The sequence below is a fragment of the Gouania willdenowi genome, chromosome 16, assembly GCF_900634775.1.
Source record: "Gouania willdenowi chromosome 16, fGouWil2.1, whole genome shotgun sequence".
Lineage (NCBI taxonomy): Eukaryota > Metazoa > Chordata > Actinopteri > Blenniiformes > Gobiesocidae > Gouania > Gouania willdenowi.
The window spans coordinates 17,790,874-17,806,361 of record NC_041059.1 but is presented as its reverse complement, the minus strand read 5'-3'; the positions used below and the strand labels follow the sequence as shown (position 1 = coordinate 17,806,361).

General features: G+C 38.0%; 1 protein-coding gene across 3 annotated transcripts in view; it reads left to right on the top strand.

Annotated features, from left to right (window-relative positions):
* The window catches only part of kmt2bb (lysine (K)-specific methyltransferase 2Bb), a 28,909-nt gene extending 18,426 nt beyond the window's left edge, over nt 1-10,483 (top strand). For 2 of the 3 annotated variants that reach the window (XM_028470124.1, XM_028470123.1), the window contains exons 28-36: nt 36-194; nt 1,586-4,592; nt 5,742-5,842; nt 5,927-6,064; nt 6,152-6,404; nt 6,496-6,603; nt 6,730-6,813; nt 7,746-7,875; nt 7,995-8,270. In XM_028470124.1, the coding sequence (XP_028325925.1) occupies nt 36-194; nt 1,586-4,592; nt 5,742-5,842; nt 5,927-6,064; nt 6,152-6,404; nt 6,496-6,603; nt 6,730-6,813; nt 7,746-7,875; nt 7,995-8,270 (4,256 nt within the window). Of the gene's footprint in view, nt 1-35; nt 195-1,585; nt 4,593-5,741; nt 5,843-5,926; nt 6,065-6,151; nt 6,405-6,495; nt 6,604-6,729; nt 6,814-7,745; nt 7,876-7,994 lie in introns of all 3 variants that reach the window. The other variant, XM_028470122.1, reaches the window with a different exon arrangement.
* Nucleotides 10,484-15,488: the final 5,005 nt, after the last annotated feature.

Here is a 15,488-nt window from a genome sequence, read left to right as displayed (position 1 = left end):
AGATATTTATTAAGTCATTTGCATACATTTTTTAGGTCCCAAGACTAATGACACTGACACGACGGAACCTCTAACAGAGGATGCCATTCCAGGTCTTCCCCCAAAGTCTGATCAAGTTGCAAAATCAAAGATTCCCTGCAACCCCAAACCCCGGAGACCAGCTGGTGGACTGTCTCGACCTCTGCCATCACCAGGTAAAATGTGTTCTCTTTCTTAGACATGTATATTTGTAATTATTAAAGATTATTTACGGACAATTAGTGCTCGTTTGACAGCTAAGGAGGTTTGACGAAGGACTCAATATATGTGTGTCTTTAATAGTTTGATTGACAGTTCATGTCAATCAAACTATCGGGTGTGGAGTGGACCTTGTGGTTGTGTCCGTGTGCGTAAATGATAAATGTTAAGTGTTGGTGAGAAAACAAGAGCACACCCACCTCAAGTTAGCTCTATATTGCTTTGATACATGTATATTTTGTATTATTTGTGCATGGTGTTGAATGTGTTCAGACAACATTATGGGCTAATTTAGCTATCTGCTAACTATGCTAGGGCAAGTACTAACAGCCTTCTGGCCCGTCCATAGCCATTAGCACATGATAAAGCTATCCTCGCTTGTTCGTTTGTTATATATGTGTTTATATTGAATGACATGGATCTTCTGGTGGGGACATTTGGAGGGTTTTGGGATAGATTTACAAAACAGGAGGATCCTTTACTGTTCCAATGATCATCATCATTCATTTCATTTATCATTTATTTATTTAGCACACATAAAAAAACAAACATTTAAGGTGCAATGAGGGAGCGAAGCCCAATAGGTTTGTATAAGAGCTCCTCCCCTTTCAATAAACTTAAACAATAGAGGCGAGGAGACACTTAGAAGATCATGAGGAAAAAAATGCACAATACATCTTTGCTATAAGTGGAAACTAATACATAAACAGACTTCACAAATATTAATATCAAAAGACAAATGTAAATATTGAACATGTTATTAATTAAAGATCAAAAAGAGAAAAAGGAAACAAGAAGTAAATTGGTGTCGTGTAGAAGCAGAGAAAAGGATGTTTCTTGCTTTATCTTTAGTTTTGGTGTTTGGGTGATTTTATATATATATATATATAGTTTTATCTCTGTTACAGAACCACACACAATAGGACAACCCTTGTAAATATTTAATAAAGAAAACAAACTCTGAATCATCTCCACATTGCATATTTACCGATGCCCCCTGGTGGTCACAACATAATAAAACCAGTCAAATTAGAGCTCCCCAAAACAGGGGGATTTACAGAATCACATACTGTTTGTGACTTTCTACTTTTCATTAGCTCATCTAACCTAATGTCCTGCACTTTTACACCTCAAAAGTATCCACTGCTGGAAAAAACTATTTTGTTTATTTTCAGACTTGACATTTTTGTCTAGTTTTTATTTGTTTAGTTCCTCTGCTTTTGTTTGTATTTACAATTTGTCTATTAACACAATGACAAAAACGTGGATAAAAGAATATACTTTCTTATATTATTTAAATGTCGTCGGAAGCACACACAACTCAAGACAATTTTTGTTTCTCTTTTAGGAGTTGGCAAGGTGAAACCGCACCATATACTGACCATCAGTGATTTGGAAGAAACGCGGCGAGTTCGCCTTCACAGCCCACATTCACAGTCATCTGGACTACGTAGTCGGATGTCACCCCCTCCTCTGGGCCCTCTGTCTGGACCAGTTGCCCTTCGTGCTGGAAAATCCTCCTTGCCTACTTCCCCTATGTTCCCACTTGGTGCTACGGAAAACATTTTATTCTCATCATCATCCCGCCCGGTTGGTAGTCGTAATGCCTCATCAGGCAGATGCCCTGGGAGCGCAGTAACCTCCTCATTCTTTCCTCAGTCTTCCTGGCAGGAAAACACTGGGAACTTTTCCTCTGTGAATCTGCCATTCTCTTCATCCAGGAATCGGCTATCATTTGATCTGAGCCAACCGGATTCAGTTGAGGTGCCACACAATTTTTTAGCTTCTCCAGAGCCAGAGGATGTCTCCCCAGCAAATGGGACATCTCCACAGGAGGACATGGACCCACAGAAAGATGATGAGTTTCCCTACATTTCTTATCACAAGGATCAAAACATGAGACTGGGTCAAGAGATGCGGGCAGAACTTGAGATTGAAGAAACTCTACTTAACGAGGGAGTAGCAATGAATTGTGGTGGTCAGATTGTGGTGGAAGGTGATGATCAGGAAGAATATTGGGACAGAGCCCAAGAAGTACACAAGAAGAAGACTTTAGTTGCCAAACTTCCTCGATCTGCCGCTTCTGTCAGGGATGACTTCGGCAACACATCTTCTGATGATGATATGGAGCATTATTTTGACTTCTCACGGACAATAGTCAGTCGTTCTGCATCCAAAGAAGTTTCAAATTCGCCCACCTCTCCGTCCTATAGACCTCTGGCTCAGTTGGATGGGGTAGATGATGGTACAGAGAGTGATGCTAGTTTGGCAACCACAGATGATTCACAGAAAGTGGATAACTTAAGTCAACCTCAAAAACAAGGGAAGAGCCTTAAGAACAATGTCTCAATTTTGATGACAACAAATAGCAGTGAGGCCAACAAAACACCATTGGATAAAAAGCTATCAGGTTCTTCAATAATCCCTAACAAACATGTCAGAAAAGGTTCGTCATCCAAAGATAAACCCAAATCGCACGAAACCAGTTTAAAAGTCTTTTCAAATGAGGAGAACATGCCTACTCCAGGTAAGGATTTCTTGCCTGGTTTACTCACAAATGTGACTGGGATGTCGTGTTCAAAAGAATCCATTGGAGAATCAAATTTATGTTTGTCTTCCGAAACAGAGCTTGTACTTGAGAGATGTGACACACACCCACATTTTAACGAGATGGTTCCTGTGCTTCAAGACGCAACCTTTGAAATCCAACCATCTGAAGCTTGTAGAGCACTGAACTCTGTGTCGTTACCTGAAGGCTCGACTGTCTCAATGAACCACTTAACATTGCAGACAGTGGAGCCCTCAATAGCAGAATCAGCTGATAACAGTCAGGGCTCCCTGTTAACTCTTATTCAGCCATCCTCCTTACTGTCTGCTGGTGAACAAAACCCCTCTCAAAGCCTCGTGGACAGTTTGCAAATGTATTCTTGCTTTGGTCAACCTCCGATAACAAGTATTACACTTCAGCCTGTGACGTCTGCACAAGAGTCGACCTTCACCTCCACTGAGCCTTTGTCTAAGTTAACAACCCTCACTCCTATGGATGACGTGACACAAACATTGCTTCGTGTCGTTTCTCAGAGCAGTTCAGGATCTTCATCTACACCCAGCACAGGCCAAGCAGGACATTGTGGTGTTGTTTCTTTACCAGTGTATTCCTCAAACACACAGCCACAGCCATTGGGTTCTACAACCATCACTGTTGCTTCTTCCTCTACTTCATCCTTGCCTCTCCCAGAACCATCCACACATTGTTCAGCTGCCCCAGCACAAGTGCAAACCACTTCTGCTCCTGTGATCCTAAACGGTTACAGTTCGTCATCTGTGCAAAAGGAAGCTGCCTCCGGTCACACAATCTCCATCAACTTTTCAACTCCCCGGCCAGCTATTGAACCTCAGCTGCCAGTGGTGTCCCAGGCATTACCGGGTCATGCTATTCTTACTGTGAGGGAGGTTGGAGGTCCAAATGTAGACCCTACTCCACATGTTCTACTGGTGAATCGACTTGGACAGATTTTTGTGAAAAACCCAGAAAGCAACACATTCCAGCTTCCCACACCTAACTCGCCCTCATTTAACTGTGTCACCCAGATTGCCAGTCTTCTGCAGAGCAACGCATTGTCTGCTACACTTGCTGCAGCAGGAAACGTATCTGTTTCGCCACCCACAAGTGGACTTGCTCCAACAGTTCCTCCATCAGTCACAGCGGCCCCAAATCCAGTCTCAGTTGCGCAGCTTCTTAATCACAATAACAATGGTGCCGTAGCACAAGTTAATGCAAAAAAGTCCAAGAAAAGCTCTAAAACATCAAAGGATGAAACAATAAAAGAGTTAAGAAAACCAAAGAAGAAGAAAGATTCAAGCTCATCTAAGAAAACAAAGTCATCCAAGGCTTCCAGTGAAACAACTGCAGACGATCGCTCCCAGATTCCTGCTGAAAGCGCCCAAGCAATCATCAACCAAGCAATGGCAAGCAACTATACTCCCAAATGGAGTGGGCTTCGAACCATTAGCCCGCCCACCCTCGATCTGCCACCCGATCTGTTGATTCAGCCCAAGTCTCCAGAGTTGCCTCGCTCTCCCTCGCCAACGCCGGCTCCTGCTCCTCGTCCTCGTACCCACGTCCGCATGAAGAGAGTGTCGTCGCTTTCAGACCGCATCGTCACAAAGAAGTCTAAAGTAGATTTCCTGCAGCCAGAGACTGTTGTGGAGGTGGTTGAACCTCATAAGCCACCGTTACCTTGTGTTTCAAGGGCCTCAGGAGTTCGCATTAAGACCCCGACAGTGAAAGGGGTTCTGAACCTGGATGAATTAACAGAAGATGTGCCACATCTGAGTGATTCAGACAGCTCAGGGTGAGATTTGAGAGCATGGATTGGTCTTATTTTAGTCGTCATTATGTTTCAAACATGTTCCATGTATAAGTAGCAGGGTTGTGTTCAATTACATTTTTAAATTACAATTACTTCAATTATCCATGATCAATTACAACTCAATTAGGATTACGTTGACCAGCGTTTTTTTCCAATTAAATTACAATAATTATTTTTCCCCTGAAAGTAAATTACAATTACATTCTCAATTACTAAAGTTCACTTTCAATTAATCACAATTACTGAGCCTTTAATAAATAAGCCCATAAAATGTAACCTTCCTCTATCTGTTAGCATCTCTTTTAACTGCTCATTTTAGCCTATGTCTTGAATCAGCTGTAAAATACACAAAACAATATTGTCTTTCATTTAATTAGGTTTTCATCTCTTGGTTACATTGTTAAGCTTCCTTATCAATGAAAATATAGGTTTTCATATTTTTGGAGTGGGCCTCCTTTGTGTCAGTATAGCCTTTGATTTATCTAGTTTTTTTAAATGGTAGAATGATCCTCAAGAGAACCGACAGGTAAACTTGATATGGAACATGTTTTAATAATAGTTAACTATATATGTGTAAGTCATAGAACTGTAACGTGTTTCCCCAGTTTTGCATATATTTTAATTGCAAAAGTCAGTTTTTATAATTCATGCCATTACAAAGTCAATTATCTGAACTCAATTACAATTCAATTACGATTACAACAGCAGCATTTTTTTTACGATTACTATGATTACTCCAAAAGTGTAATTGATTACCAATTATACATTTACATATATAATTGACCCCAATCCTGATATGTAGTTATCTGTTGATGGGATACATAGATGGCCTGGATCTTGAGGGAAAATATTGATGTTGAATACAAAATATTAATCTATTTTCTTGCTTAAAATGAGAAAGGATCACTGTTATTGCAAACATTGATACCTTGCTGGATTAACATGAAAAATCATAATCATTATATACATCATTCACTAGAATTATGAAATGGGATTTTAGTAATGAGAACATTCATATTTTAGATGGATGAATACATTACAGTTTTACAAGTTGTGACAATTATTTCTTTTTATTTATTTATTGTTTTGTGTATGTTTTTTATTAAAATCATTTTTGCTTTGTTCCAACAGGTCAGAGCTCTGGAATTACATGTGTGAGGATGAACAAGGCCAACAGCACGCTTGGGAACCAGTAGGACATAGCACTCTGACCGACTGGAGAAAATACTCTGGTTTGTTTAAACTGCCAAAGTTAATTGCACATTTGAATGAATGTCTGTATTGTCTGACTTAACAAGTTGATTGTATTTTGTCAGGCACAGCATCTACCTCAGATGATGAACAAGCCCCCTCCGATGAGGATGAGAACTTTCCAATCAATCGAGATCAGCCAACATTACGGTTTGAGATAAGCAGCGATGATGGCTTCAGTGTAGAGGCAGACAGCATTGAGGGTAAGAGGACAACTGAAAGTTAAACTGCCAAATAGATTTAAGTCTTTACAAGGATTCAAAAAAGCTTTTCTTTAACTCTCCCCTCAGTGGCTTGGAAAGCAGTGATCGATGGGGTGCAGGAGGCGAGGGCGATTGCACGCTTGAAGCCTCTCACGTTTCAAAGGATCACAGGTGCCCACATGCTGGGTTTGGTTCACGATGCCGTGGCGTTCCTGCTGGAGCAACTGGAAGGAGCTCACCATTGTCAGCGCCACACTTTCCGTTTTTTCAAACAGTTCAGCCAGGAGGATGATCTGCCTGTTAATCCCAGTGGCTGTGCACGCTCTGAGCTCTACCTCAGGTATTATTATTATTATTATTGCTATAGGTGGAAATCATCATCAAAGTGATGAAACCCTTCTAAACAGTTTCTATTCCATGTACCCACACAGGAAGTCTACGTTCGATATCTTCAACTTCCTGGCCTCTCAGCACAGACAGCTCCCTGACATTGAGCTCTATGATGATGAGGAAGATGAGGTTCTTTTGAAGTCCACAAGGTGAGTTTTAATTTTTATTTTATTAAACTTTGTCTCTCCTGTGGTTTTGTTTTTTCTTGCAACATCAAGATTATAATACTAAAAAAAAGTTGGGAAAAAAAATATTTTGATTTTTTTTATGCCCAGACGTGCGACTAGTTTGGAGCTGCCTATGGCCATGCGCTTCAGACACCTGGAACGAACATCCAAAGAGGCTGTAGGCGTGTACAGGTCAGTGACCTTTGTAAAATCTACAGAATGACTTGTTGAACAACCGCTTTGTTCCTGTGAGATGAAGATTCATGTAGATAGTGATGAAATAAAGGTCATCAGTTAGAAAAACCGTCACAGTGTAAGGTGAAAGTCTCAATGACTCAATTGGATAATTGAATACGTTTTGCAAAGAAGACTGTGACTAAAAATGTAAATAAAATATTTCTCTAAACAAACTGATCAGTTGTTGAACTGGTTAAAAAAAACAATAATTTTCCCCAAAATATTTATTTGGAGAAAAGCTTTTGTAAAACGATAAAGATAAACTCTTAAGAAACAAATAGCAGGAAATACATGATTATTTAATATCAATTATACTTTGTTTTACTAGTAAAATTACTTTCATAATTTGCTCACAAAACCTGTTTAGACTTAAATTCACTGATTATAACCAACTAACTCATTACAGTACATTTGAAATGCAGCCTTTAAACTGTAGAGATGGGAGTTGCAATAAATAAAGTTCTGAAACTGAAAAAATATTTCCTCCATATTATTTACATTTTGACTTGTAAAATTTGTGAAGTGTTTTTGTATTGGTTTATTTTGTAAAAAAAAAAAAAAAAAAAAAACAGTTTTTTTGTGAATGTGTCAAAACAGCATGTGTACTAATATGTCCTGATAGGTAAAATATTTTTTTTTAAAAATTACAGACAATTCAACACAAATTAAATTTTTCTCAATAAATAAATAAATTCAGAACTAAACTATCTGTACTTTTTGTGTTTAAAAAAAAAAGGGTGACCAGGCCTCACTTTGCTGCAAAAATCAAAGAAATGTGGGGAAAAAGCACACAATCTACAGCAATTTAATCTTATGATACAGTTACCACCATATGATTGTAAGCAATCATAAGAAAAGTAATAACAAATATAATTGTCTTGTTATAGGTCTGCCATACATGGGCGTGGTCTTTTCTGCAAGAGGAACATCGAAGCAGGGGAGATGGTCATAGAGTACGCAGGCATTGTCATCCGCTCAGTGCTGACTGATAAAAGGGAGAAATACTACGACGGCAAGGTCAGTCCAGCCTCTAATGCTTCTGATCATCGTAGTTTCTGAAACTTGTTTTTGACTTGCACTATTTACAAGTAAATGGTTCAGAATAATACATATAGACTGTGTTTTTGCCTTTACAGGGCATTGGCTGTTACATGTTTCGCATCGATGACTTTGACGTCGTGGACGCTACCATGCATGGCAATGCTGCTCGCTTCATCAACCACTCCTGTGAACCCAACTGCTACTCGCGGGTGATCAATGTGGAGGGTAGGAAACACATAGTCATCTTTGCCCTGAGGAAAATCTACAGAGGGGAGGAGCTAACGTACGACTACAAGTTCCCAATCGAAGATGCCAGCAGCAAACTCAACTGTAACTGTGGGGCACGGCGATGTCGTCGATTTCTCAATTAAGAGGTTAGAGGTTGTCTTGGGACTACAGCCACTATGAAAACAGCCTGGAAGATCTGACTGACTGGAAGTGACTAACTGGGTGGATTGCAGCAGAACCAGTACAGAAAACAAAGTGTCTTTCCTCCCATGGTTTTGTTTTAGTTGGGCTCGGGACGAACTCAGATGGCACAGCGGCATCTAACGCGTCTGAAGGAGCTCAATGGACGTGACAAGACTGGTAACTAACTAAATCTGTAGGTACAGTTTCCAAAGTCATGAGGATGACGCCAACACAAATCAACAAAAACGCCCATCAAGCCTTATCTGTTTTTGAGTCATCGCTGAAAACACACGGCGGAACTCTGTGAGACTTATTTCAGCCTTTTATTTGTGTCTTAGATATAAGCTTATCAATGGTACATTTGTAATCATGATCGCTCCATCCTCTGCTGTGGCACGGTTGTTTTTCAGCCGCACATTCACACACTCCTTTGTGGGTTTGTTTGGGTTTTTTTTTTTTTTTTTTCATTTTTATACCATTTTACATTAATTTCATTTTTCTGTTCTTGGGACATTTTTGTTCGTAACAGCAACCATGGTGCTAAACTCTGAAAGTATTTTCAGTCAGATTTAAAAAGTCAGGAATTGTTTTGCGTTTTCTTAACCCTCCTGATACCATGAGTCCTAAGTATGCACTCGAGCGGGAAATTGATCACTTTTTTGAATTATTGCCAGTTATCTGCCAGTTTTTGCCCATTTTCTTACTCAGTCAAGTCTCGATGCTGATGTTCTTGTTTCCATCAGTAACAACCACTACACAAGCCAAACGTAAAGACAAGTGGCGAGTAACAGTTTTTAAATATATATTTTATTACTCCAATGGCAGACTCTCATCACCTGTTGCAATAAGACTTTGCTATTCTTCACTTGCACATAAATAATTGTCAAACTCAAATAATAATCCAAATCACGGTGAAACCTTGAGTTCTACTTCATGTTTCCTGTTTAGAAACATTGCTACTGAGAGTGTAAAGTTAGGCCCAACATTGAGGTGCACAGACTTTGTAGATGTTACTGTTGAAATAAGTGGCGCCCACAGGTCGCGTTCAGCACCTTGAAAATAATGTTTAACGTTGTGAGTTGATGTTCAGTGCTGTCATCGGTGAGCCTAATTGAAATCACATATTGTTCAAATCGATCGTTCTATTTATTCATGTCTTGATTTCTGCTTTTAATCGGTGGACGATCGTGCTTCGTGTTATTGGTGGCGGTATTATTGTGTGTTAAGAGAACCAACCCCCCTTCCCCCACCCTGTTTATATTATGGGTTTTGTATCATGTCCTTGAGTTTCACTTTTTTTACTTGAATTTTTTTGTTTCGGGGGCGGTTGAGTCATGCATGTGAGTCTTCATGACATGTTGTTCTAAAGCAGGTAATTTTTTTAAAAAGCGTTTTTTATTTGTGTTTGTGTAGATTAGAGATGGTCTTAGAATCAGCCACAGGAGTGCAGTGACACCGTTTGCCTGCTCAAGCCCATTATTCAGCTTTTATATAATGCTTTTTTCCCCTCTTTTTTTTTTTTTTCACTTTTTTTTTAAAGCTTAGCATCTTGTTCCCACTCTATTTAAAAGCCCTCTTAGCATTTTGTTTGCATGTCCAATCACTGGGACGGAGCCCAGCTGACTTATTCTCAATCTCCTCGCTGACAACAAGAGCAGAGTCACTCTAAACTCCTTGCAAGGATTCTACCTCAGCTGTTTCAACAGATGTTTGGTAATACTGATGCAAAAAGAAAGGATGATCATTTAAAAAAAAAACAACAACTTTGGTTTTAATATCCTTGGATAAGTGTGCATGTATATATGGGTGCGTTTGTTACTCTGTGTGTGCGTGTGTGTAATGAAGGATGGAAAGCACTAGTCAATTACTGAAGTTATGACCATCTCTCCCAGACTCTGTTTAGAAAACTGTTTTATATCTATATATATTCACACACAAACACACGTATATAAATAAATATATATATAAAGTAGGGTTATTTTAAAATGAGTGTAAAAGACTTAAAAAGGACAAACTATGTGCTCTTTAAATTGACGTATTTGTTAACATGTAAAAAAAATAATCCTTAAGTTTGTAAATATTTGTATACATATTTCTAAACCTGTTTAATTTTTCTATGCACTTTTTTTATTTATAATGTTATTTGCTTAATAAAGATGTTAAGATGTTTGAATGAACTGTTTTACGTGTGATGCTTTTTTTTATTTGTTAACTGGCAAGAACAATTCCATGCTGGAATGTCCTGAAGAGCGCTCATAGTTTATAATTAAAATGGAATTCAAATGATCATTCTTTAAATTAAAATGTAAAGACAGTGTGAACCTTTCATTTAAAGCACAATGAATTCCTAAGTTTAACACTAATGATGGTGATCCTTCACAATCTCTTAAACCTCTGGCCTGGTTGTTTGCAATATTCTATATTTTGATTGGCGTATATTTGTTTGTTAGCAGGATTACATCAAAAGTGACAAAATTTTAACCAATAATAGACCTCACACCATGGAAGACCTTATTACATTTTGGAGGGAATCCGGATCAATGTACTGATTCTGGATCAGTTTAAAAAAATCCATTTCTCTCAAAAATTTAAAGTGAAATTCAAGGCATTTTGCTTTATCATGGTCATTAACACCATCCTCACTCTTACTTTGAAAATGGCAACTTCTGGTTGCGCAGGTCTCTTATTTCCATCTTTTAAACATTTCATCACACAATTTTTTAAGTTTTGTTTATAGCCTCTTGACCCTGATAAAGAAACATTTTTTAAAATTAAATTTTCTTTTTCTAATTTTGAAACTAAAATAAATATAACCACAAATTTTTGGTGTTAATATGCTTTTTTAAACATAAAATCCAAAACGTACACTGATCCCCTCATTATTGGAAACAATGTCACCAATTATTTACCTAACTGCTCAATGCTCACTATACCTCTAGTCACAATTCTCTCAATCTAACCTACTCGCCACAGATTGCAGAGTCCACAGGCGCTAGTTTCTATAAGAGGGGCGGGGCTAACAGTGGTAATTTGTGATGTAATTAGCCACCAAACATCACAAAACACCATTTTCAGACAATAACAAAATTTGACTGTATTAGCCAGGGTTGTGTGCTGACAAAGCAGTGATTAAAATGGATGGATGGATAGATATTTGTGTGTGTGCTGCCTGATGGAGTGCTGGGTTGTGAGTGTATGTGCATGCCTGTTGCCGTGACGACAGTGTGTGTGTTTGCTGTGTTACGCTGCTGAGCTGTCACTGCATGGAGTTGCTCTGTTCCTCGGACAAAGGTCTTCTGTGCCTTTTTTTCGCTGGCTCCGCCACAATATAAGTTTGAGAAAAGTGAATTTGTACAACCATGTGCAGCCACGGGACTGGTCATAATTAAGTATTAGTTTGTATTGGGCTGCCATAAAGCAGTGCGTCTTGCCACCGGGTCGGAGGCAGGAAAGTTGCAAGTGCTGTTTTCTGGCCAGAGACAGCAGGTAGAGCTGAAAGACCCCCCAATCACCCCATAAACACTTGTACTAACCTCACAGGGACTACGAGAAAGATTTATTAAGGTGAAAAAGTGACTTAGTTCTGCTTTAAATGTAAAGAGTTGGACAAGACTCAATCAAGAACAATACTTCATAATGTTTAATGACTTGATTTGACTTTGATTGGTTGTTCTAACAATCATCTCCATTAGAATGTGGGCTATAGTTTTGAGGAAACAGCGACATCTTGAGGCAAATGTATAAAACTACAGGCCAAGTTAATGGCACCATGTTTCACTTTCACGCCAGGGTGGGAATCAATTACATTTTTCTATTACAATTACATCTTCAATTATCCATGTTCAATAACAACTCAATTATGATCATGTCGACCGGTGTTTTCCCAATTACAAATTAAAATTACAATTATATTTTCACGCTGAAAGTCAATTACGAATATGTTCTCAATTACTAAATGTCCAGTTCCACAGTTTTCTGCCTAAAACAGAATGTGTTCTCTTTGAAAAGTAAGCTTAAAAAGCCATATTAGTCAGATTAAAGACACATTTTAAAAGAACACGTATGTACACCAATGTTCTTACTCTAAAGAGTGTTTTGATAAAATAGGCCTACTAGTTTGACAGGAACCCTTTGATTTTCTATCTTCTGTTCAAGATAATAAGAGCTGTTTTCAGCATCACTGACTGTAAAACATGATTGACAATTTATTAAAATGAATTTAAAAAAAAGGATTAGTGGATAATGCAGGTGGGTGTTATGGAAATTAATGAAAAGACTTCCAAATGATGACATTGAAAAAAAAAAAAAAATACTGTACATGAATGAAGGTCAATAAAAATGATTAAAGGAAAAAAATGTGTTTATTTTTAGAAGATAACGTATTATTATTATATTATTATATTATTATTATTATTATAGATTCCCAGATGCTGATAGTTGGCCACTAATACTCTTTGTTCCCATGGTGGCGCTGTAAACCCTCATTAAACCTGTAGATATCGCATATCAGCCAGAATAAAGAAAAAGGGTTTTTTTGTTTGTTTTTTTTAAAATAAAAAAAGCTGTTTGTTGGTTGTCATTTGATTATTGTGATCATTACTCTAAAAGCAGATGTAGAAGAGCCACACGTGGTTCTATTTGTTCCCAAGTGGGCCGGAATAGAAAAAAAACCATATTATCAATCAAACCAAGTTACTTCAAAGAATTAATGAACTTCTCATTATTTCTGTCCTTTTTTTCAAACACTTTGCTGTTAAAAACTATCTAATTTGGCAAGACTTGACTTGGTTGTTCTACAGGTACAGTTAATCATTGTTTATGACAGGAACGCCACATGTTACAATATGATCGGTACCTTTATTAGTTATGTGCTTGTTAATTCAATATATTGTGGCATATATTGTGGAGTGCAATTGAATTTGTGTGTTTAGAGGGACAGAGATATTTACAACTGAAATAGTTTATTATTTGCACAATGATTTATGTCTTATCGCTCATTTTTAATTTCTCCTGGAGGCCGAAGTGGAAGCTCTAAAGGGCCGGATTTGGCCTTGAGTTTGACACGTGTGATAGGGTATGAAATATAGCAATAACCATGTGCTCAGTGGTGGCTGGTGCATTTTTTTTCCAGGGGGGCTACAACTCCAAAAAAGATATACACCAATAACAGGGTTTGGGTAGCTTTGAACAAATAAGTAAGGAAAATTGCAGTTACAGAACTACTTTCAAACTAAGCACATTTATTTCCACAGAACCCATAAACAAGCTGTACAAATGTAGTTTATACCAGTGATTATCAACATTATTTGGCTCAAGTACCCCTTTCTTTCATTTCTGAATCTAAGTACCCCCCTTATGTCCAACTACCACATTTTGCTCAAAATGCTGTAAAAAAAACCCAAAAAACTATAGATCATAATGATGGTGACTCCTGAATAGATTTATTTCTATTAATTTGAGAAACTCTTGTATATACAGTAGAGTGAGTGAGTGTGTGTCAGAGTTCTTATACTTCTTTAAATTTAATTTAATTTGTTTTTCAGATTTTACATATTGTTTTTGGTTTTGTTTTAGTTAGTTTAACAAGTAATTGGATACAAACGGGGGTGAGAAAGGAAGTGGTAAATTATTATCCATAATTGAAGACCATACAAAATATAATTTAAGACCTAGTTTACAAAATATGGACATATTCAAGATTTGAAGTCATCACATTTAGTTTGTTCATGTTTCTTTGCCTTCTCTGAAAAGTGCTTTAAATGAGTCCTACATGTCTTTATCCATGCAGGGCTGGCAGGTAGGCAAGGAAAGCAGAATTATTATGTTTGATTTGTAATTGTTACACTAGAACTCTGTAGTGCATGTGTTGTTTGTTTGTGTGCGCGCTGCTATCACTGCAGCCTCCGTGTGGGCTGCTGTGAGTGACACTGTGTTGTTACACTGGTGCTGCTGATAGATTGGTGTGTGCACATTGAGAGAGAGAAGCGCTGCAGTAATATGCTTTTAAGAGTGCATGTTATATTACTGTGATGTTGCTGTCGGGCTAACGTTAGCTTGTTAGCTCCTCTGAGAGAGGGACTTTGGAAAGATGGGAGGGAGGGCAAGAGAGCAGCGGGGAGGGAGGGTTCTGAAAATTACGGACTGCACCTTTAACGAGAGTTAAAGATAAGCCGTTTCACACTCTGAAACTGCGCATGTGCGACCCTGAGGGTTCATAGGTCAAGAGGGATATAAACATAAAGAAGCTCATCCACTCTGTTGATATTTACCTAACAGCGTTTTTAATGTTATTCCAGAGATCGTTAGTGTTTTAATAGTGTTCAAATTATCAATATTACACATATTCGGACTCGTGGAGGTGTCCAGAGTTTTTCGCTGATGCCGATTTTGGCTGATCCGAGCACTTTTCCACTCCTTCTACAGGCTTTCAACTTTTCTATTGTTATGTATTTTCTGTATTTACTTTATTGTTGTTGGGTTTTTTTTTATTTTATTTGTGTTATTGTTTTAAAGTGAGTTTTTTTTTTTAAAGCGCTTATAAATAAAATGTATTAATATTATTGATGGGACAAGCGAGATTTCCGAATGTGAAAAGGACAGTCTGAGTTCTCACTTTGAAAAGGTAAATTTATGCAGTCCACCATTCACTAACCAGGTCCATGATTATTATTATTAACCTATTAATTTACAAATTTGAAGGAAGTGCACAAAATGAACAGGTCAATAAGTGAACTGGAGTTAACGCCATCAGCTGAAACAGTTTGAAATGTCAGGAAAAACCAGATTTTTTAGCTCGTGCGCAGGACTAGCTTTAGCAGCTAATTCGGTCTTTATGCCTCGAAGACCGATACCACGTTTACGCAAAAAAATCTTTCAAGGAATCAACGCTTCAACGGGAAAAAATCATCTAAATCTCTGTCAGACACGCCTTATCCCTCTTGACCTTTGACCTCATGCGGAAGTACTGAACCAGAGCGGGTGTGAAAAGGCTTATCAGTGCGCCCCAAGGAGGATACACGTCACCAATCAGACGCAGATGAACAAAACAACTTTACACATCATTATTATTTATATTATATTTATTTTTCTGACTGTATAAATACAGATATAACTTTGTTTCATAGGTTTTTTAAATTAATTATTAACTTTTATGTCTTACTCAAGCTAATGTGCTGAGT